The sequence below is a fragment of the Phytophthora infestans genome, genomic scaffold (assembly GCF_000142945.1).
Source record: "Phytophthora infestans T30-4 supercont1.38 genomic scaffold, whole genome shotgun sequence".
NCBI lineage: Eukaryota > Oomycota > Peronosporomycetes > Peronosporales > Peronosporaceae > Phytophthora > Phytophthora infestans.
The window spans coordinates 972,096-996,383 of NW_003303721.1; the positions used below are offsets into that span (position 1 = coordinate 972,096).

Genomic DNA, 24,288 nt, shown 5'->3' on the forward strand with positions numbered 1-24,288 from the left:
GCATGATTTTCGTGCGATTAATGCTAGGCTGCGCATTCCAGCGATTTCTGTGCCACGAAAGGAGGATATTTACGACGCGATGGCGGGCTCACACTGGTTCTCGGCAATGGATTTGCTATGGGGATTTTTTCAAGTCAGACTTCGGGAAAAGGACATCCCATACACGGCATTTTCAACGCCTGATGGACTGTTTGAGTACTTAGTGACACCGATGGGGCTGGCAAGCAGCCCAGCTGCGTTCAACCGGCTTATGCAGACTATCTTCAGCGACCAGTCCAAGTTCTGCCGTGCCTATTTTGATGACTTGTTCGTTTTTACGAAGAACGTCGACATCGCCGAGCACCTGGATGCACTGGATAGGGTGCTAGAACGCTGCGCCGAGGAGGAACTTTACGTGAAGCTGGCCAAGTGTACGTTTTGCTCTGCGGAGATCCCCTGCTTGGGTGATTTTTTCGGGCGTAACGGTGTTCGAATGGACCCTGACAAAGTTCGCATCATTCGCGAATGGCCTGTTCCTAGTACGAAGAAGCAGGTTCAGTCCTTCCTTGGTACATGTGTGTACGTCTCGAAGTTCTGCAAGAATTTCGCAGAATTGGCAGCTCCACTCACTGACGCAACCCGAGGTAAATCTGCCCACGAGAAGGTTACATTCTCTCCAGACCAGCTCGAGTGCTTCCACAAGCTGAAATCCGTTTTGACTTTACCACCAGTACTAGCACATCCCGATTTTTCTCGCGACTTCCACGTGCGTATGGACGCCAGTGACTTTGCGGTAGGTGGCTATCTGTTTCAAGTCGACAGTGAGGGCAACGAACACATTATCGCATTTGGCGGACGAAAAATGACGTCGGCAGAACTGATGTATCCCACCCGAGAAAAGGAGCTCTTGGCTGCACTACATGCCATGAGGACCTGGCGGGTTTATCTCCTGGACCGACCATTTTACATCAATACGGACCACAAAACATTGCAGAGTATCTTGGAGCAGAAAACGTGTTCTCAAAGGCTCGCACGTTGGCTGAACGAGCTCGGGATGTATCGGCCTATTTTTCGCTGGATCCCTGGAGATACAAATGGGATCGCTGACATGGTTTCTTGTAATCCATCCTTCCATCCCGCAGAGTCAGCTCACTTCGTGTCCCTAGCAGATTTACTGAGGCAGCTGACAGCTACTCAAGCAAATCTCGATATCGAGGAGGTCCAGCTTCGATACATGCGGGGTCGGCCTACTATTCTTCAGCAATGTGTCAATTTGTACAGCGAATATGAAGTATTTGGCGACCTGTACAAGTGTCTCAACTGCAGTACGAACACAATGGAGTCACCGCCAGTCCAGCTGAATCGAACGCTTCGAGCCAACACCGACACTTTTTCGTTGAAGACAAAGTCCTGTATTTCCAGCCCGATCTTGACTCCGCGCGGCGAGTATGTGTACCGAGCGATACTGACCTGAGAAACAGTATTCTATTTGAGAAGCACAGCGCGGCTACTAGTGGACACCCTGGCTGTTTGAAGACTTTGTTAGCTGTCCAAGAGCAGTTCTATTGACCACACATGGAGCGGAGTGTCAAACGCTACGTTCGTTCTTGTGAAATGTGCCAACGAGTAAAAGCTTCTCATCGCAGGCCAGCGGGATTGCTCCATCCGCTGCAAATTCCTCGCAATCGGTGGTCAGATATTTCTATGGATTTTGTTACCGGCCTTCCTAAAGCCCGTCGCTCGAAGTGTGATGCTGTCATGGTCATCGTAGACCGACTCACGAAGCGAGCCCACTTCATTCCTACTACTACTACCTGTACGGCCCAGCAAGCAGCCCAACTTTTTCGTGACAGCTACCAGAAACACCACGGATTACCGGTCAGCATTGTCTCCGACCGTGATACAAAGCTCACATCCAAATTCTGGTCTCAACTCATGGGGTTTCAGCAGACCCAGTTGCGCTTGAGCTCGGCCTTTCGCCCTGAGACCGACGGACAGACTGAAAAAACCAACCATTTTGTTTCGGACTACCTGCGCGCATTTGTGGATCCTCGACACGACAACTGGGACGACTTACTTTCGTTGGCCGAATTTGCGTACAATGCACGTGTCCATTCCAGCACGGGCATGTCGCCTTTTGTGGCCGATATCGGGTACAACCCTCGCTCCGTCGCCGATTTGGCCATTCCTTCATCTGCGGGGCGTTCACGAGCAGCTCTGCAATTTGTACAGCACCAACAAGTTGTTTAGCAACAGTGCAAGGACTCACTTGAGCAGGCTCAGGCCTCAATGAATTATTTTCATGACCGCAATCGTCCCGACTACAAGTTTGCTCCCGGTGATCAAGTTCTTCTTGATACTACTCCCCTTGACTTGCATCATCTTGGCGTTTCCGGCAAGCGTAAACTCGCTCCACGATACATCGGCCCATATTCCGTGTTGAAGCTTACCACACCGGATACCTACCAGGTTCAGCTCCCACCCGGGCTCAAGCTGCACAATGAGTTCCACATTTCTTATCTCCGACCGTACGAGCTCGACGCCAACCCACGACGGCTGAACGATGTTCCCCGACTACTTACCCGTGAGGGTCACGAGGGATTTCAGGTGCAGCGTATCCTAGATCGTCGCGTGCTCAAAGGCATTATTCAGTACAAAGTCCGTTGGTACGGTCGTGACAACAAGGATAGCTGGGAGCCGGAGTCCGAGTTGACACAAGCAAGCGGGCTTATCGCCAATTTTCTACAAGATCAACAGTCAACTTCGCGTAGATTGCGCTCTGGTGACCCCTGACTTGTTTCGGAGGAGAGACTGTCATGATGATGCCCCCTCCTGACTCCAGCATCTGCTTACACAACCTTTTTTCCAAGCCTTCACTCCCCGTTTCGCTCTACTGTTCAACCAGACGTAGATCGTGTTCATGATGTGCTTGAAGTTGCATTCATAGTTGAGGTTTAGCTACAGGGCAGATGCTTTCCTTCTCTTTGCTTAAACACTCAATTCAGTCTCATTTTTTCCTGCTACAACTCAAGTCAAGTTCCTACGACTACAACTCAAGCAAAAACAAGTGCGTCTCCACAACTTCGTGACATTATCACACGCCCATGGGCTTCGAGGGCATCGCCTGGTCGAGATCTCTGGGAAATATTACTCTGCCAGTACTACTAATTCCTTACTTTTACTACCACCCAAATCACTTAAATCAGTGGTGGAGTGGCTGGAACCTCAAGGAAGCGCTAGCACACGTGGGGCTCTTCATGCGCCTGGGAATTCCTGGCTGCTTGATGATGACGATGGAGTGGGTCGCGTTCGAGCTGCTGACGTTGATGGCTGGCGTGCTGCCTAACGCTGTGGTGTCCATGAGTGCCCATTCGGTGCTAGTTAGCATTAACAGTATCATTTACATGATATTTGCTGGTCTGGCGGTGGCAGTCAACATCCGCGTTGGCAACTGCCTTGGAGCCAATTTGCCTGAGCTAGCGAAGACTTCGTGTACTGTGTCGCTGACTCTCACTCTGGCCATTTCGCTGTCGTTTATTGCGTTCTTGTACGCGACGCGGTGGACGCTTCCGAGTCTTCTTCTCAATGACCACGAGAGCATCGTACGGGCGGCGAGCGCACTGGCAGTCTGGGCTCCATTTGAGATCCTGGACGGACAGAATACCGTGCTGCAAGGTGTGTTTCGTGGCGCTGGGAAGCAAACTGTTGGTGCTACTATCAATGCAGTGGCCTACTACATCTTCGGGACGCCACTTGCTGCTTTGCTGGGCTTCTACTAAGGTTTTAGTGTTAAAGGTCTTTGGGTGGGATTTGGGCTGGGAATCCTGGTGTCGGCTTCCTGTCTCTATTTCCTGCTGTTCAAGCGCTGGACGTAGGAGGAACTTGCACACGACGCACAAAAGCGCACGTCGGTGTGATATTCAATGGATGTTCGGCTGAAACGAGTGCGTTTAACTTTTTGAGAACAGGATCAATTAAGGTAGCAGGGCTAAGGGATACCGTGTCCGTCACACCCCTCTTCTTTTAGTTGAGATTTCTTACTTGGGTTTAAAATGCCTTAGTGAAATCAAGAATGTTGTATTTTAAGGCGACAGCTGTCAAAATCTGTCGGCGCAGCAATCTTCCGTGCCAACGAAAATTCAGCATCCAGGTGACTGCAGCTCAATACAAGGATAACTACGAAGAAAAGATGGCTCCTCCCGTATTAACCATAGTGGTGGGGACGTAAACAGTGTAACGTCAAGTTTTTCGTCCGAAAGTTCCCGTTAACGTTTTTATGACGTAAAATTGGCATCCGAAAAGTATTCATTGTGGTAGATATTATTATATTTTACCGGATACACGTGACTTGTGGAGTAGAGCGTGATACCTTCCAGGCACCGAGTTCATCGCCTGATGTATAACTACCGTTGCAGACGCACTTTATCGGTGTGCGTGTTCAATGTGTGGTAAGCCAGCGCGTGCAAAGGTGTAGACACGCGAATGGGAATTGGGACCTTCCTGCCAAGACCTTAAATCTCGGCTACTGCGTGTCCACGAAACCTAATAACATTACGTAGGGCGTTCTGGACCCGTGCGAGACATTGGGCGACAAGGAAGCCTACAACAGATCGGCAACAAGCTGTCCGATGCTTCTCGTACCTAACTTTCTTTAAGTCTGCTATCGGCACTATGCATTGTATAGCGTGCAGAGAAGACCCCCCCCTCCAAAGCGCTTTTAGCTTAAACCACTATCGGTTTCGACCTGTTTAATAGTCCAACGTGGCCATGATTGGCCGTTCTATGGTCATTTAGCCGAAATCTGTCCACTGCGGGAATCGGCACGTATAATTAAAATCGTATTAATAATCGCTAATAACGGAAAATTCATGTAGACTAAATTATCTTAGTCATTTAAGAGAACCATTTACGGCATTTTTGAAAAGCTAAAACTCGTTTAAAAATGCTTTTTTCCAGGGCCAAAAATGCTCTTCAAAAGTACGATGGAGTTTGTCCTAGAATGGCTTTTTCTTGGCGCGATGTTTTGGGACTGCTCTCAATTAAATGAAACAGCTGGCGGTGACCCCCACTCCCAGTACCAAACTTGGATTAATTACTTTTATCGGAAGTTGCATCTGAAGTGTTGGACCAGGCCTTCCGATAATACAACTGCAATGAGATTCTTGCTTTTTTGTGAAATCAGTACTTGCAGGGAAACATTTGATATTGACAAATACGTTATTGTTTTGATAAGAGCAATATCACACCACTACTTCCAAGATACATTGCTGGTTGGTGAAGGGGTTGTCAAAGGCATGGCGAATTGGATAATGAGGAGGACTGAGGTGGATGCACCTCCTAGGACTTGCCAATCAACCAAGCAGCGGTTGGCTCTCAGTTTTGCTTAGCTGGGATTGAGTAGTTTTGGGCTAAAAATAATTTATGACGATACCAGAAATATCTTACTGAAAGTTTTCATAAGGTTGTCAGGCCCTTATTAATAGCGCTAAGGACTGTAATAAAGAAGTACAGTAGAAGGAATTTAGCCGGGAAGGCGTAAACCTCAGGTGCGTGCTTCGATTAACACATACCGATGGGTACTATCCTATAGCAGAGCTGTGGTCTTGCGCAAGTTCCACCTGTGCAGGACATGCAATATACTACTACAGTGAGCAAAGTGTCCATTTAAAAATATTCATCTTTGTCCAAGCTTTCGTGAAACTTAGGTCTATCTCTCCTTTTTTTTCAGTCGTGTACAGGCATTCCGATAATACAATTGCAATCATATTGAAGGTCCATGCCAAAATAAGCTATTGCTACAAAAACTACAGCTTAAGAAATAAATAATTGACATCAATAGTAGTGTATTGGAAAATTAACTACTTAGATGTTTGACACTGCACATTACTTTGCGTTCACGATAGCTGCTACAGTGTTTGCGTCCCAGAAATGCCGATTCATCTTCAGGAACAACACGGTTTCAAGGTGAATAGGCAGCATACGCTGGCGATGGTGGAAAAGAGTATGTTTCGCCACCGCTCCACGGTGTTTGACGTCGGCGGGATGAAAAGCACACCATCAAATATCTTCTTTGCACCGCGCCGCTTTTTTCTAGTCGCCAAGACTCTGTCGGCAAAGCCCTGTGGGCGTCCGTGCCTGGTGTCCGGTGTCGTAATTGCAGGTACCGTCTCAAATGGCTGCAACATCAGCTCCTGGTCGTTCGTCAGCTCGTCCACGGCGCCTGACAGGGCTACAACGCACGCTCGCTCGAAGTCCACGTATTTGCGTCGGCAGCAAGATACTTTTTCACAACGGAATGCTTCTCGATGAGCGCATCAAAGATATCGCGCACATCGAGAAGCGTTACGTTTTCGTCTTGAAGCTTCATGGTGGCCGACTGGAAGTCGCCAAGCTGGCAGTAAAAAAGTAGCTGCAGACTTGCTTGGTCGTGAAGGTGTTGGCGAGAGCCATGGTGAGATCAAAAATGATAGACGAGCGCTTCAGGTTCGCGTTTTGAGCGACCGTTGCTAACAGCCATTCGATTCTGTCTGGAGACCGAGCTCCGTATTTACGCAAAACAAAGCAGAAAAAACTAGATTTTACGAAAAAATAAAGTACTTTGCTGTAAATACAAAATAACTAATTGGACAAAGTCATCCAATTTGTAAAAATCAATAATTAAGTGTAAACTATTGTATTGAAGCAGCAATACAATGATTATTTCGGAATGCCTGGTCGTGTACTTCCCACAATGTGATAGTAGAGCGAAGCCATGGGCTCGGCTTTTCGTCGTATTCTCAGGTCGCTTTCTACGTCGGTGAAGCTGCATTAATCTGGTTTCGTCCAGCCTGCGGACAGGTCAACGTCTAGGATTGATGGAGGTGTCAATATGAGGAGGAGCCATCTTTTTTTTGTAGTAGTCCTTGTATCGAGCTGCAGTCGCGCGCTCCAAATTGGAAGCTGTATTTTCGCTGGAACGGAAGATTGTACCGTAAATGTCACTAGGCTCAGTTTCGCGCTTGAACCATCGCCCAAACAACATTCGCTGGTACTCGGTAGCAATCGAGATCTCATCGAGGTCCGCATGGCCGTTTCGTATTAAGTGCTCCCTTGCCCTTGTTGTCTGGATGGCGAGTTCGTCCTCACCACCAAAGCCTTTGCTAACGGCCCTAAGCATACCCTCATTGTACAGGAGATTTTTGTTGTTGAGAGTCGTGAGGTAGCCACTCAATGTATCAAACTTCGGATTCGTGGGAGATAACAAATCATTGAAGTGAATATCCAGTAGTCTGAAGACACTGTTCGCGGATATTCCACCTTCCTTCCACTTGAGAAACTGTTGCTTCTGTAGAGTTATCACCAAATTCATCGTCGCAGCATCGTCAGGCTTGGCAAAAGTGAGCACCGTCGCCACCGCCTTATTCCCGTATTGCGCAACAAAGCTGTCAATCAATGAAGCCTTGCTGTTTGGGTTCTTTGCGTTGTACATGGAGATAAACGCCCCAAAAGTGTGTACATTCCGGTCCAATAGAGCATCCAAACCACGGTTCAGTCTCAACTTCTTGTAGATGTGTTTCGGACGCAACAATTCCACTCGAACCCACTTGTTAATTAACGCGTTCTGCAACGCCGACGCCAGTTCGCGAGTTTTGACATCCTCTCTCGCTCGAGCCAAAATCGTTGCCAGTTGCTCTTCTCCACCAAACCCCTTCGTTAAGGTCTTGAGCAAAGAATCTTTCGTGGATTTCGTGCTAATAACGAGCTTTATGTAGTCGTCCAAAACCTCCATCTTCGGACTCGCAAGAGCTAGATACCCATCGCTACGAAGCTTGAGCAAGGTGAAGACATCGTCGACAGATTTTCTCTTTTGCAGCCACGATAGTAGCTGGGCATGCCGCAACCGCTGTATCGTGTTCATTTCGCCGCCTGCCCTCTGCGCTGTCATTAGTGCGTTCGCAACGGCGTCATCCCCGTAGTGCGCCATGAACATCCCAATCACGGATGCCTTATTGTTATTATTCTGCGTGTTGAGCTCCTTGACGTAGTTCTCCAGAGCCTTCAAGTTGGGACTAGCCAGAGCATCGTCCATCCCATTCGTGAGCTTGAACCTTCTCAAAATCGGCTCTGCAGGTGGGTCCTTTGAGATCCAGGACCCCAAGTTGATCTTTGATACACCCGCCTTCGCTAGGTCTGTGAGCTTTTCAAGCCCAGCGCTGATCACTCTGTTCTCGCCATTCTCTGTATTCTGCGTGGACACTCTCAAGAAGCGTGGTAGCGAGTTGTTTTCTGGTTTGTCGATCGGTAGTGGAAGCCTTGTGGATAAATGGCTCCCCGTCGTTTTGGAGGCGGTAGACACAGAGATCAGTAAAGTTGCAATCGCACACAGAATCGTACCCGAGTAAAGCCGCATGGCCTGTGTAGGCTTTTCAGTGGTTCGAGAGAATTGCCAAGTGGCAAAAAATTGACTCAGCCTTCACGGCTTACGGTACAAAAGGGAGTTTTCAAGATTTACATGTACTGTACATGAACATGTATTAGTACTGCCTATTAATACATGCCAGTGATTAGTAATCGACAAATACTGTACAGTACATGCATCTTCCAATACGCTGTGCAGATGGAATGACGCTCGGTTTTATGGCGTAGATCGAGCATGGCCAGCGCGTTCACGGTACTCCTAGCTACCATTATAAGTGCTCCCATCTTTGTGACTGCCTACTTTATGGTATCATGAATCTCCGCCAGTACGATATGTTTGCTTGCACAGCGCAGTACGGAACGAAATACACCACCAGGTTTGTGGTGCTCCTCGCACCGTACACTGTACCGTATATTTACAGTTCCAGTACAATATACTGTACTGGATGAGTAACTGCAAGTGCCCCGTAATCTTCACTTGCAGTAAGCAAAACAATCCCTAACAGTACATATCTTGGCTCCGGTATTGTACTGTGAAATTTGTTCATTGTTCTTCGTTAAAAAGTGTGTAATTAAGTATCACTTCGAGGTAAAATATTACAGTACTGCACCCCGTTTTCGCGGGGGTGGACCATATAGGATTTGCAAATAAATCATATTTAAGCTTACAAGAGATTGCTTATTTGGATTCGGGATCATCACATCCGGAAGTTTATCAAAGGTCCAAAACGGGGTGCAGTACTGTATTAATATAAGTTGGCAATATATATCGAGGTGCACAAAGCAATTTCCCAGCAGCGGTACCGCCAATACTTTTGGCTTGCTAAATTCGTGTACATTGCCGGTACAGTATTCACGGGCAATTCTATACAGTACTGTTACTGTTTTCCATCTGTCCAAAGCTGATCTCTTGAGATACTGACAAATGGAGGTGACAGCCAAGCGCCAAGTGCTTATACACGCACTATTAATACGTTTTGCTGGGCCCCTCTCTCCAACCACTTCGCAATTCGACCCAGAATCCAGAAGATCCAGGATTTTACTTTGACGATGCATCGCTACTCTATCATTTTACTGGCTACTGCTGTCCTCCTTGCGCATACCACCGAATGTCGACAACGCATCTAAAACACCTTGTTTTGCAGGATAACACTTAAGCTTTGTTTTCACTTGGTATTTGTAAGAGCAGCCGGGGGGGGATTACCCGGCTCTCCTGTGGAAAGGTTTTATTTAATGTAAAGAGGTCGTTACCAGCCGCGCTTCGCTTGGCTGGGGCTCGCTTCGCTCGCGATTAATAGATTCTCTCACCTGGGAAGTGCAATGCGCGGCTCGCTGGTGAGCTCGGCGCTGGGCCCGCCTCCGCAAATACCGCGCGGCCCTGCTTCGCGGGCTCCCCGCGCGGGTTTGCTGCGGCTACGCGACCTCGCACCCGCTCGCCTTAGTTGGCGCCATACAGCTGCGTCGCCCCTCCCCGGAAGGTGCTATTATGCGTTTGAGGGTGCTGCACACCGTTTCGAACGGTGTTTTTGCAATTTTGTCCCGAATGTCTGGGCGGCTGTTGCACTGAGGAAGATTCACCCGCTAGCATCAAGTATTTGCTTCAATTTGAGAAAAATGGTGTAGGCTGATGAGAGCTCACAGAAGGAACGAGGCGGTCTAAGTGATCTGATTCGAGCGGGTACATCAAGGGTGGACGAACTCATCACACCCAAAACGTTGGAGAAAGATGAGCAACTTGGAGACGATATGGTAGCTTCTCTAAAAGCTCGCAGCTGAAATAAATGCACTACGTACAATCGTAACAAGGACTTAAGCGATCAAGTCTCATTGATCAAGCCACTTCTAGATAGGTGCGGGGACGACACAGTCGCAAGGACTCTCATGGCATTGGAGAAAACGACGGAAAGTATGACTCCGAATTTTAATGGAACCCTTTATTATCAGTGATAAGTTATCACGACAACAACGCCCTTCACCTCTTCACCTGATTATGGACTCTGTGAGTAAATTTCACTTCGTTGAGTGGACGGCGAACAAGCACTCAGCTCGACTTTTACGGCATCAGGTGGGATAGACAGCCGTCGGGATAAAATGGTGGCGCCCGTGAGTCCCAGCGAGACGCGACCGCTGCTGCTCCAACCAGAGCACTAGAGTCTCGTAGCCATCGCCGATAGCCACGAGCTCAAGCCTCAAGAGCCGGAACCTAATGCGACCGAAGAACTGCAGACGCTTCTGGCACTCGTCTACCCAGTCGTACGCAATAACACAAAGGGATGTGTCACACATCCCTTTGTGCTATTGGCGAAGACGCGGCCGCATCGAGTGCAGGTAAAGCCAGTCATGGCACTTGCAGCTCTTTCGCTCTTACTTTATTTTTATAAACCCAGAAAACCCAGCCTAAAAAAAGAATAGGTGGGTGGGTCGTTCAATATACCCAATACCCAAAAATTCCAAAACCCATTTTGCGAACCCTGGATGTGTGTCATAACAACAGTGTGCTTATCTCGCTGCGGTTAATTAACAGGTGGGCACGACAGCGCTCGAGTTCCTGCCAGGACTCACGTGCATCGTCTTGGCGGGACACATGGACTCACCGTACACACAGCAGTACGTTGACGCCGCCACGCTCTCGACCATGGTAAGAGCTCAACAAATATCGACTCCAGTTAAGATGTTCGTTAATAAAATGTTGCTAACTGTTACATGCATAGCTATTGAACCTTACCAAATTATTCAATATGTTTCAGTCTCTCGTCGGCGCTAGATACGCTCTGTTCCCAAGCGTATGGCGCCAAACGATTCGACAAAATCGGCGTGTACTTTCAAGCTGGCGTTTTGGTACTAGCAGCTGTGTTTGGACCTATTTTCCTGCTAAATTGGTACACGGAGAGCGTGGTGGTGTCCTTGGGGCAAGACGAGGAGATCTCAAAGCTGGCTCAGACGTTCTCGAGGTGGATGTTGGTGGGGATGCCGTTCGTGGTGCTATACAAACTTGTACGTAAGGTTCTGCAGGCGCAGAATATCATGAAGACGCTGGTTACTATCGCGACGATCGGCAACGTTGTTAACATCATAACCGGTTATGTGTTAGCTTATCATACGCCCATGGGCTTCGATGGCCGCCTTGTCGAGATCTCTGGGAAATATTACTCTGCCAGTACTATTAATTCCATACTTTTACTACCACCCAGATCACTTGAATCAGTGGTGGAGTGGCTGGAACCTCAAGGAAGCGCTAGCACACGTGGGGCTCTTCATGCGCCTGGGCATTCCTGGCTGCTTGATGATGACGATGGAGTGGGTCGCGTTCGAGCTGCTGACGTTGATGGCTGGCGTGCTGCCTAACGCTGTGGTGTCCATGAGTGCCCATTCGGTGCTAGTGAGCATTAACAGTATCATTTACATGATATTTGCTGGTCTGGCGGTGGCAGTCAACATCCGCGTTGGCAACTGCCTTGGAGCCAATTTGCCTGAGCTAGCGAAGACTTCGTGTACGGTGTCGCTGACTCTCACTCTGGCCATTTCGCTGTCGTTTATTGCGTTCTTGTACGCGACGCGGTGGACGCTTCCGAGTCTTCTTCTCAATGACCACGAGAGCATCGTATGGGCGGCGAGCGCACTGGCAGTCTGGGCTCCGTTTGAGATCCTGGACGGACAGAATACCGTGCTGCAAGGTGTGTTTCGTGGCGCTGGGAAGCAAACTGTTGGTGCTACTATCAATGCAGTGGTCTACTACATCTTCGGGACGCCACTTGCTGCTTTGCTGGGCTTCTACTAAGGTTTTAGTGTTAAAGGTCTTTGGGTGGGATTTGGGCTGGGAATCCTGGTGTCGGCTTCCTGTCTCTATTTCCTGCTGTTCAAGCGCTGGACGTAGGAGGAGCTTGCACACGACGCACAAAAGCGCACGTCGGTGTGATATTCAATGGATGTTCGGCTGAAACGAGTACGTTTAACTTTTTGAGAGCAGGATCAATTAAGGTAGCAGGACTATGGGATACCGTGTCCGTCACACCCCTCTTCTTTTAGTTGAGATTTCTTACTTGGGTTTAAAATGCCTTAGTGAAATCAAGAATGTTGTATTTTAAGGCGACAGCTGTCAAAATCTGTCGGCGCAGCAATCTTCCGTGCCAACGAAAATTCAGCATCCAGGTGACTGCAGCTCAATACAAGGATAACTACGAAGAAAAGATGGCTCCTCCCGTATTAACCATAGTGGTGGGGACGTAAACAGTGTAACGTCAAGTTTTCCGTCCGAAAGTTCCCGTTAACGTTTTTATGACGTAAAATTGGCATCCGAAAAGTATTCATTGTGGTAGATATTATTATATTTTACCGGATACACGTGACTTGTGGAGTAGAGCGTGACACCTTCCAGGCACCGAGTTCATCGCCTGATGTATAACTACCGTTGCAGACGCACTTTATTGGTGTGCGTGTTCAATGTGTGGTAAGCCAGCGCGTGCAAAGGTGTAGACAAGCGAATGGGAATTGGGACCTTCCTGCCAAGACCTTAAATCTCGGCTACTGCGTGTCCACGAAACCTAATAACATTACGTAGGGCGTTCTGGACCCGTGCGAGACATTGGGCGACAAGGAAGCCTACAACAGATCGGCAACAAGCTGTCCGATGCTTCTCGTACCTAACTTTCTTTAAGTCTGCTATCGGCACTATGCATTGTATAGCGTGCAGAGAAGACCCCCCCCCCTCCAAAGCGCTTTTAGCTTAAACCACTATCGGTTTCGACCTGTTTAATAGATTCCAACGTGGCCATGATTGGCCGTTCTATGGTCATTTAGCCGAAATCTGTCCACTGCGGGAATCGGCACGTATAATTAAAATCGTATTAATAATCGCTAATAACGGAAAATTCATGTAGACTAAATTATCTTAGTCATTTAAGAGAACCATTTACGGCATTTTTGAAAAGCTAAAACTCGTTTAAAAATGCTTTTTTCCAGGGCCAAAAATGCTCTTCAAAAGTACGATGGAGTTTGTCCTAGAATGGCTTTTTCTTGGCGCGATGTTTTGGGACTGCTCTCAATTAAATGAAACAGTTGGCGGTGACCCCCACTCCCAGTACCAAACTTGGATTAATTACTTTTATCGGAAGTTGCATCTGAAGTGTTGGACCAGGCCTTCCGATAATACAACTGCAATGAGATTCTTGCTTTTTTGTGAAATCAGTACTTGCAGGGAAACATTTGATATTGACAAATACGTTATTGTTTTGATAAGAGCAATATCACACCACTACTTCCAAGATACATTGCTGGTTGGTGAAGGGGTTGTCAAAGGCATGGCAATTGGATAATGAGGAGGACTGAGGTGGATGCACCTCCTAGGACTTGCCAATTAACCAAGCAGCGGTTGGCTCTCAGTTTTGCTTAGCTGGGATTGAGTAGTTTTGGGCTAAAAATAATTTATGACGATACCAGAAATATCTTACTGAAAGTTTTCATAAGGTTGTCAGGCCCTTATTAATAGCGCTAAGGACTGTAATAAAGAAGTACAGTAGAAGGAATTTAGCCGGGAAGGCGTAAACCTCAGGTGCGTGCTTCGATTAACACATACCGATGGATACTATCCTATAGCAGAGCTGTGGTCTTGCGCAAGCTCCACCTGTGCAGGACATGCAATATACTACTACAGTGAGCAAAGTGTCCATTTAAAAATATTCATCTTTGTCCAAGCTTTCGTGAAACTTAGGTCTATCTCTACTTTTTTTTTTCAGTCGTGTACTTCCCACAATGTGATAGTAGAGCGAAGCCATGGGCTCGGCTTTTCGTCGTATTCTCAGGTCGCTTTCTACGTCGGTGAAGCTGCATTAATCTGGTTTTCTCCACCCGGTTCCAGCCTGCGGACAGGTCAACGTCTAGGATTGATGGAGGTGTCGATACGAGGAGGAGCCATATGTTCTTTGTAGTAGTCCTTGTATCGAGCTGCAGTCGCGCGCTCCAAATTGGAAGCTGTATTTTCGCTGGAACGGAAGATTGTACCGTAAATGTCACTAGGCTCAGTTTCGCGCTTGAACCATCGCCCAAACAACATTCGCTGGTACTCGGTAGCAATCGAGATCTCATCGAGGTCCGCATAGCCGTTTCGTATTAAGTGCTCCCTAGCCCTTGCTGTCTGAATGGCGAGCTCGTCCTCACCACCAAAGCCTTTGCTAACGGCCCTAAGCATACCCTCATTGTACAGGAGATTTTTGTTGCTGAGAGTCGCGAGGTAGCCACTCAATGTATCAAACTTCGGATTCGTGGGAGATAACAAATCATTGAAGTGAATATCCAGTAGTCTGAAGACGCTGTTCGCGGATATTCCGCCTTCCTTCCACTTGAGAAACTGTTGCCTCTGTAAAGTTATCACCAAATTCATCGTCGCAGCATCGTCAGGCTTGGCAAAAGTGAGCGCCGTCGCCACCGCCTTATTCCCGTATTGCGCAACAAAGCTGTCAATCAATGAAGCCTTGCTGTTTGGGTTCTTTGCGTTGTACATGGAGATAAACGCCCCAAAAGTGTGTACATTCCGGTCCAATAGAGCATCCAAACCACGGTTCAGTCTCAACTTCTTGTAGATGTGTTTCGGACGCAACAATTCCACTCGAACCCACTTGTTAATTAACGCGTTCTGCAACGCCGACGCCAGTTCGCGAGTTTTGACATCCTCTCTCGCTCGAGCCAAAATCGTTGCCAGTTGCTCTTCTCCACCAAACCCCTTCGTTAAGGTCTTGAGCAAAGAATCTTTCGTGGATTTCGTGCTAGTAACGAGCTTTATGTAGTCGTCCAAAACCTCCATCTTCGGACTCGCGAGAGCTAGATACCCATCGCTACGAAGCTTGAGCAAGGTGAAGACATCGTCGACAGATTTTCTCTTTTGCAGCCACGATAGTAGCTGGGCATGCCGCAACCGCTGTATCGTGTTCATTTCGCCGCCTGCCCTCTGCGCTGTCATTAGTGCGTTCGCAACGGCGTCATCCCCGTAGTGCGCCATGAACATCCCAATCACGGATGCCTTATTGTTATTATTCTGCGTGTTGAGCTCCTTGACGTAGTTCTCCAGAGCCTTCAAGTTGGGACTAGCCAGAGCATCGTCCATCCCATTCGTGAGCTTGAACCTTCTCAAAATCGGCTCTGCAGGTGGGTCCTTTGAGATCCAGGACCCCAAGTTGATCTTTGATACACCCGCCTTCGCTAGGTCTGTGAGCTTTTCAAGCCCAGCGCTGATCACTCTGTTCTCGCCATTCTCTGTATTCTGCGTGGACACTCTCAAGAAGCGTGGTAGCGAGTTGTTTTCTGGTTTGTCGATCGGTAGTGGAAGCCTTGTGGATAAATGGCTCCCCGTCGTTTTGGAGGCGGTAGACACAGAGATCAGTAAAGTTGCAATCGCACACAGAATCGTACCCGAGTAAAGCCGCATGGCCTGTGTAGGCTTTTCAGTGGTTCGAGAGAATTGCCAAGTGGCAAAAAATTGACTCAGCCTTCACGGCTTACGGTACAAAAGGGAGTTTTCAAGATTTACATGTACTGTACATGAACATGTATTAGTACTGCCTATTAATACATGCCAGTGATTAGTAATCGACAAATACTGTACAGTACATGCATCTTCCAATACGCTGTGCAGATGGAATGACGCTCGGTTTTATGGCGTAGATCGAGCATGGCCAGCGCGTTCACGGTACTCCTAACTACCATTATAAGTGCTCCCATCTTTGTGACTGCCTACTTTATGGTATCATGAATCTCCGCCAGTACGATATGTTTGCTTGCACAGCGCAGTACGGAACGAAATACACCACCAGGTTTGTGGTGCTCCTCGCACCGTACACTGTACCGTATATTTACAGTTCCAGTACAATATACTGTACTGGATGAGTAACTGCAAGTGCCCCGTAATCTTCACTTGCAGTAAGCAAAACAATCCCTAACAGTACATATCTTGGCTCCGGTATTGTACTGTTCGTTAAAAAGTGTGTAATTAAGTATCACTTCGAGGTAAAATATTACAGTACTGCACCCCGTTTTCGCGGGGGTGGACCATATAGGATTTGCAAATAAATCATATTTAAGCTTACAAGAGATTGCTTATTTGGATTCGGGATCATCACATCCGGAAGTTTATCAAAGGTCCAAAACGGGGTGCAGTACTGTATTAATATAAGCTGTCAATATATATGGTGCACAAAGCAATTTCCCAGCAGCGGTACCGCCAATACTTTTGGCTTGCTAAATTCGTGTACATTGCCGGTACAGTATTCACGGGCAATTCTATACAGTACTGTTACTGTTTTCCATCTGTCCAAAGCTGATCTCTTGAGATACTGACAAATGGAGGTGACAGCCAAGCGCCAAGTGCTTATACACGCACTATTAATACGTTTTGCTGGGCCCCTCTCTCCAACCACTTCGCAATTCGACCCAGAATCCAGAAGATCCAGGATTTTACTTTGACGATGCATCGCTACTCTATCATTTTACTGGCTACTGCTGTCCTCCTTGCGCATACCACCGAATGTCGACAACGCATCTAAAACACCTTGTTTTGCAGGATAACACTTAAGCTTTGTTTTCACTTGGTATTTGTAAGAGCAGCCGGGGGGGGATTACCCGGCTCTCCTGTGGAAAGGTTTTATTTAATGTAAAGAGGTCGTTACCAGCCGCGCTTCGCTTGGCTGGGGCTCGCTTCGCTCGCGATTAATAGATTCTCTCACCTGGGAAGTGCAATGCGCGGCTCGCTGGTGAGCTCGGCGCTGGGCCCGCCTCCGCAAATACCGCGCGGCCCTGCTTCGCGGGCTCCCCGCGCGGGTTTGCTGCGGCTACGCGACCTCGCACCCGCTCGCCTTAGTTGGCGCCATAGCTGCGTCGCCCCTCCCCGGAAGGTGCTATTATGCGTTTGAGGGTGCTGCACACCGTTTCGAACGGTGTTTTTGCAATTTTGTCCCGAATGTCTGGGCGGCTGTTGCATCTATGTTGACTGAGGAAGATTCACCCGCTAGCATCAAGTATTTGCTTCAATTTGAGAAAAATGGTGTAGGCTGATGAGAGCTCACAGAAGGAACGAGGCGGTCTAAGTGATCTGATTCGAGCGGGTACATCAAGGGTGGACGAACTCATCACACCCAAAACGTTGGAGAAAGATGAGCAACTTGGAGACGATATGGTAGCTTCTCTAAAAGCTCGCAGCTGAAGAAACTGCACTACGTACAATCGTAACAAGGACTTAAGCGATCAAGTCTCATTGATCAAGCCACTTCTAGATAGGTGCGGGGACGACACAGTCGCAAGGACTCTCATGGCATTGGAGAAAACGACGGAAAGTATGACTCCGAATTTTAATGGAACCCTTTATTATCAGTGATAAGTTATCACGACAACAACGCCCTTCACCTCTTCACCTGATTATGGACTCTGTGAATAAATTTCACTTCGTTGAGTGGACGGCGAACAAGCACTCAGCTCGACTTTTACGGCATCAGGTGGGATAGACAGCCGTCGGGATAAAATGGTGGCGCCCGTGAGTCCCAGCGAGACGCGACCGCTGCTGCTCCAACCAGAGCACTAGAGTCTCGTAGCCATCGCCGATAGCCACGAGCTCAAGCCAAGAGCCGGAACCTAATGCGACCGAAGAACTGCAGACGCTTCTGGCACTCGTCTACCCAGTCGTACGCAATAACACAAAGGGATGTGTCACACATCCCTTTGTGTTATTGGCGAAGACGCGGCCGCATCGAGTGCAGGTAAAGCCAGTCATGGCACTTGCAGCTCTTTCGCTCTTACTTTATTTTTATAAACCCAGAAAACCCAGCCTAAAAAAAGAATAGGTGGGTGGGTCGTTCAATATACCCAATACCCAAAAATTCCAAAACCTGGATGTGTGTCATAACAACAGTGTGCTTATCTCGCTGCGGTTAATTAACAGGTGGGCACGACAGCGCTCGAGTTCCTGCCAGGACTCACGTGCATCGTCTTGGCGGGACACATGGACTCGCCGTACACACAGCAGTACGTTGACGCCGCCACGCTCTCGACCATGGTAAGAGCTCAACAAATATCGACTCCAGTTAAGATGTTCGTTAAAAACATGCTGCTAACTGCTACATGCATAGCTATTGAACCTTACCAATTATTCAATATGTTTCGGTCTCTCGTCGGCACTGGATACGCTCTGTTCCCAAGCGTATGGCGCCAAACGATACGACAAGATCGGCGTGTACTTCCAAGCTGGCGTTTTGGTACTAGCAGCTGTGTTTGGACCTATTTTCCTGCTAAATTGGTACACGGAGAGCGTGGTGGTGTCCTTGGGGCAAGACGAGGAGATCTCAAAGCTGGCTCAGACGTTCTCGAGGTGGATGTTGGTGGGGATGCCGTTCGTGGTGCTATACAAACTTGTACGTAAGGTTCTGCAGGCGCAGAATATCATGAAGACGCTGGTTACTATCGCGACGATCGGCAACGTTGTTAACATCATAACCGGTTATGTGTTAGCTTATCATACGCCCATGGGCTTCGATGGCCGCCTTGTCGAGATCTCTGGGAAATATTACTCTGCCAGTACTATTAATTCCATACTTTTACTACCACCCAGATCACTTGAATCAGTGGTGGAGTGGCTGGAACCTCAAGGAAGCGCTAGCACACGTGGGGCTCTTCATGCGCCTGGGCATTCCTGGCTGCTTGATGATGACGATGGAGTGGGTCGCGTTCGAGCTGCTGACGTTGATGGCTGGCGTGCTGCCTAACGCTGTGGTGTCCATGAGTGCCCGTTCGGTGCTAGTGAGCATTAACAGTATCATTTACATGATATTTGCTGGTCTGGCGGTGGCAGTCAACATCCGCGTTGGCAACTGCCTTGGAGCCAATTTGCCTGAGCTAGCGAAGACTTCGTGTACGGTGTCGCTGACTCTCACTCTGGCCATTTCGCTCAGGCAAGGGAAAAAATCAATTTGCATCGATTTTTTTCGATAATCCTCCATTGCAGTATGCATTGCAGTTGGCTCTTCAGCCTGAAGTTCAGGTGCAGTTTGGTATTGCAATTTTGGGGAGGCATGCAATCGGGTATTTTAACCCCTTGGTTCCCAACGTCATAAGTTACGACGTAACGGAATTGTTCGTCGTAACTTACGACGAAAATCTTTGAACAATAGAAATTGGCTCGGAGGCAAAAATCAATACTTTAATCAAGTTATTTTCCACTCGAGATAAATATGAGCTCATCACAGGAAAATGCAAAAACTAGACAGGGATAGGGTCTGTAAAGGTGTGTTGCAGGTTGCGCAGCCCTCATTTGAAAATTTTCCTGATGGCGCGTATTCGATCGACTGGACGCGCGAAACCTGACACGCTTCCGGACGACGTCGACTTCCGGCACTTGTGGCGACAGCTACGAGAGGCTGGCTGGCGCTCCAGACGTCCCAAAGGCCTAGAGACTCACTGGACATACGTCAAGCCAGGAGCGCCTGCTAACGGCGATATGGGCGTCGACGTTTTTCTCGGCGAGGCAGCTGTAGTGGCTCATATCATTGAGTCCGGACTGCTACGGACCGAGAACGAGGTGAGGCTATCGTTTATGCAAGAAATATCATCTATACTAACGCATGAATACAGGGAGAGGCGTCTGTAGAGCACGAGGAGCGCAAAGCTGAGGACCAGGTCAACCATGAAGCTGATGTGCAAGACGGCGAAGATTGCAGCGAAGCGGAGGTCATTGTGCGTGCGTCCCAGATCGACATCAGTGTCCAGTTGTCGCAGGGCACTATGCAAGACCTATTCGGTTCGCCTACGCCAAGCGAAGTGGAGCTGTCGCAAGGAGCTGTAAATCGCGCATTTGACCTTCCGCAAGACGACGGTCAGGATGGCATTTCAGAGCGGGATGTTATTGAAGGGGCGGCCCAATTACAACATCTCTCGGGGGCTTCTGGAGCCGAAAGCTTGGATTCCGATGCACCTGTCCCTAGGCGAGCTCAACCACGACGTGAATTCAAGCGCGACATTAACTTTGTGGAGGCCAACGAGAGCTCGAGTGACTACGAGCACTTGAGCTCGGGAGATAGCGATGGTGGTGCACTGAGAGACAATGAGGAGGACTTTGTGGAGCTTCGTGCCCTGGACGACGATGACGACGTCATTTCGGAGACGGATGCTGTCCAGATGGATGAGGCGTTTATCGCTTCACTAAGTATCGGTGACGACGATCAACTAAGCCGACCGGCGCTGGAAAGGCGACAGCAAACGCTTCGGACAATGCAGTGGACTCAACCATCGTCCAATTTCGAATTGTCTGACGGATATCCTGGCCTCGTTACCGAAGAAGCACATCCCGCTGTTGAACTACGGAACCTATGCGATTCACCACTGGATACATTCTTCTACTTTGCTCCGAAGTCTTTGTGGGTCTGTATCTGTGAAGAAACCAACCGCTACCGCAATCAGCAGATCCTACCAAGAGCCGAGCGATTGCGTGCAAAGCAGACTGAGCGGCGTGGGGCGCCAACCGCGACGCTGAAACAAATACGACGACGCCTTCGAATGAAGCCAGTGTATGGCACGTATGAGATTCTTCATGTGCTGAATCTCTTGGTAGCACACATGTTGTGCCCGCAGCAACGGCGCTTTGCTCAACACTGGTCGATGACAGAAGACGGCGCGGTCCCCGCTGGAACCTTCGGCAGGTTTATGCCCCGCAATCGCTGCCAGGATATCCTGAGAGATCTACATTTTGTGGATAACGAAAGTGAGCCTACCCGTGACAAGTTGCGAAAGCTTCGTCCTGTGGTTGATAAATTGCAAAAGCGCTTCCTTGCCGGGTGGACACTACCTACTGTGTTCTCATTTGACGAAGGTGTTCTTCCAGCGACGTCTAGACGGAACACCACGAGGATGTTCATGCCGGACAAGCCGCACCGATACGGGTCCAAAATGTTTATGACGTGTGATGCCAGAACTGCGTATTGCCACAGGTGAGCCCGTGCTTTTTTTTCTTCAAATCGTAATGACATAACTTACGCCTTTGCTATTGACCGCGTTATATTTTGTCGTAACTTTGGAGATTCGAGATTTACGTGGGCAAGGTGAAGACTCGTGAAGATCAGGCGAGCGCATTTGACCATAAGACTGGAGCTGCAGCGGTGGTCCGCAACCTCAAGGTTGTACTTGCCTCAGGACGCCAAGCATTTCATGCTGTCACGATTGACCGCTTTTATTCGTCCATCCCGTTGGCAATCGAGTTGCTGCCTATGAGTGTGTACGTCGTGGGCACTATCATGACACGACGTCTTGGATATGATCGCAATGTTGAGGAGTCTCGGAAAACCAGACCAAGCACCATACCGCGTGGGTCGTTCACATTTTCGCGGTCGTTATCAGTGCCAAGTCTGATTGCCTTCCATTGGTGGGACCGTAAACCGGTCCATTACCTATGCACAGGGTCAGTGATGAATGCGTCAACGATCAACCGCAACGTAAAGGGTGCAGGGCCGACGACAGTGCCGTGTCCACAGGCAGTAAACGACTACCAGGAGTGGATGGGCGGAGTGGATGTTCACGACCAACTCCGCCTCCAAACCTTCTCAATTCAGACATCTGTTCGTTTTGCCAAGTATTACAAGAGCCTATTTTTAGGTCTCATGGATCTCGTTATGGTGAACGCTTATATATCGCACAAAGAGGCGTGCAAATTCACGAATACCCCGGCGTTGAAGCGTGGAGAATGGTATGCCGTACTACACAAGCAGTTGCTGCAGCTAAAGGAGCAGGATTTTGCTGGAGGGGCGTCCACACCTTCTCCTGGAGGCAAGAAACGCAGGCGAAGACGCGCTGGCCACTCTCTCATACAGTTTGACGACTGGGTAACGGTCTCGGGCATTCAGAAACGACGCCAACGTTCTTGTAAGGTATGCGCGCTGCTTCGTGGAGAGCGAAAGAAGTCGTTTCAGACCACCTTCTACTGTGATCAGTGCTCTATCGACGACGCAAAGTGCTACCTGTGTCCGAAGGCAAGGCGTGAGTACAGGGGCGTGATGAAAACGTGCTTTCAGATTTGGCACGAGGACTTCGAGTGTGGGCTCGCCATTCCGACTTCGCTTGGCAAGCGCGTTGTCCTCAGGCGACCTGGAAAGAAGACCGGAGAGCGGAAGAAGACCAGAAGAGAGCTGCTACGTGAAGAAGAGTGTGAAGCAGACGACGAGCAACGTCGTCGTAGTGACGATGGTAGTGAGGACGACAGTGCGTTTGATCTGTAGAAACGCAATGGTCAAATCCCTTGTGAGTAGCTATAAAACAAGCTTTCTTGAGTCATCGTACCTTCTGTCTAGCAAACTCTGGACTGATCTGGTTCCTAATCCAACTGTGCCCAGCTGTGGGTCTTCTGCAATGCACAAAGTTACGACTTTACATCTTTTCAACAACAAACGAAGCAGTGTAACTTACGACTTAATCAAAATTTCACCTGTGAAAACCTATGCACCTAGCCCGATGTGGATAGTACACGACTATACAAACGACATGATACAGCGAAGGTCGTAAGTTACGACGTTATCTTTCCGAGGTCCAAATCCTGGGAACCAAGGGGTTAATTGCAATATCAAATTGCAATAATCTAGCGTTAAGTACGAAGTATCTTGAAGTCTACCTTGAAGTTAGATCTTCCTTCGAGGTCTTGTCCGTCCAAATTTTCTAGTTTAAGGTATAGCGTTTGCGGAAGAGATTACTAGTCTACCTGCGGAATAGGTTATTTTTCAAAAGTGCACCAAAAGTTTCATTCCTGAATCCTCTCAGTCGCAGAAGCACAAACACTCCCTGTGTGTACCTCACTAATCTCTACAATGGCTCTCTCAAAAAATAAAGCCAGACGTGACGGAATGCCCGCGTCGATCAAGTACTACTTCGACACTACATGTCGGCCTCCAAGACAAGAATGTCACCGTGGCTTCTGCTCGCGGGACTTTAGACGCAATTCTAGAGGACTATCCGGAGATGAGCCATCACCTTGCACAAGACGCCTCCATTGTGCACGATCCTGTCTTCGAAGCAGCCATATCGAAGGTCCTTAACGACACCACAGGAGATTTGTCAACCAGAGAGAAATCTGCTATAAACCAGTTTGAAGCTAAAACAGCCCCCCACGTCTAGACGCATTGTACACGGCGAAATGGTCGACTACTACTACCAAATACAAGAGCGCAAGCGTCTGAAAATGACTAAGACAACGGCATATGAGAACCTCAGCTTCATGAAAGGAGCACCCGTAGCAGTTGAGAGGTTGTTTAGTGCAGCTAAATACGTGATAACGGACCGCCGATCCCGCCTGACTCCTGGCATGTTCGAAGCCATTTTGTTTCTCAAGGTAAACTAGGATTTCTGGAACTCACGTCTTGTTGCCAAAGCGATAACACACGATGGTGAGCAAGTGTTAATCGCGATTACTTAGTGCAGTTGAGTATTGCAGGTTTTTTTGCAGTTTATATTGCAATCTCATCGGTACCTGCAATATAGCATTTTGATTCCAATTTTTTTCCGGCGGATAAACCAATTTATTTTTTCCCTTCCCTGATTTCGCTGTCGTTTATTGCGTTCTTGTACGCGACGCGGTGGACGCTTTCGAGTCTTCTTCTCAATGACCACGAGAGCATTCGTACGGGCGGCGAGCGCACTGGCAGTCTGGGCTCCGTTTGAGATCCTGTACGGACAGAATATCGTGCTGCAAGGTGTGTTTCGTGGCGCTGGGAAGCAAACTGTTGGTGCTACTATCAATGCAGTGGCCTACTACATCTTCGGGACGCCACTTGCTGCTTTGCTGGGCTTCTACTGGGGTTTTAGTGTTGAAGGTCTTTGGGTGGGATTTGGGCTGGGAATCCTGGTGTCGGCTTCCTGTCTCTATTTCCTGCTGTTCAAGCGCTGGACGTGGGAGGAACTTGC

General features: G+C 48.5%; 4 protein-coding genes across 4 annotated transcripts; 2 read left to right on the forward strand and 2 right to left on the reverse strand.

Annotated features, from left to right (window-relative positions):
* Positions 1–6,817: 6,817 nt before the first annotated feature.
* PITG_15123 (secreted RxLR effector peptide protein, putative) lies at positions 6,818–8,368 on the reverse strand (the record flags this gene model as incomplete). The annotated part of the gene is made up of 1 exon (XM_002898242.2): positions 6,818–8,368. The coding sequence occupies one exon, from the start codon at positions 8,366–8,368 to the stop codon at positions 6,818–6,820; it is 1,551 nt and encodes a 516-aa protein (XP_002898288.1).
* Positions 8,369–9,696: 1,328 nt separating this feature from the next.
* Positions 9,697–12,154, forward strand: PITG_15124 (Multidrug/Oligosaccharidyl-lipid/Polysaccharide (MOP) Flippase Superfamily; the record flags this gene model as incomplete). The annotated part of the gene is made up of 4 exons (XM_002898243.1): positions 9,697–9,854; positions 10,321–10,375; positions 10,901–11,014; positions 11,582–12,154. The coding sequence occupies 4 exons, from the start codon at positions 9,697–9,699 to the stop codon at positions 12,152–12,154; spliced, it is 900 nt and encodes a 299-aa protein (XP_002898289.1).
* A 2,088-nt stretch (positions 12,155–14,242) lies between these two features.
* Positions 14,243–15,793, reverse strand: PITG_15125 (secreted RxLR effector peptide protein, putative; the record flags this gene model as incomplete). Its single annotated transcript, XM_002898244.2, has 1 exon — positions 14,243–15,793. The coding sequence occupies one exon, from the start codon at positions 15,791–15,793 to the stop codon at positions 14,243–14,245; it is 1,551 nt and encodes a 516-aa protein (XP_002898290.1).
* Positions 15,794–23,145: 7,352 nt separating this feature from the next.
* On the forward strand, positions 23,146–23,836 carry PITG_15126 (uncharacterized protein; the record flags this gene model as incomplete). The annotated part of the gene is made up of 1 exon (XM_002898245.1): positions 23,146–23,836. One exon carries the CDS (start codon positions 23,522–23,524, stop codon positions 23,723–23,725), a length of 204 nt encoding a protein of 67 aa, XP_002898291.1.
* Positions 23,837–24,288: the final 452 nt, after the last annotated feature.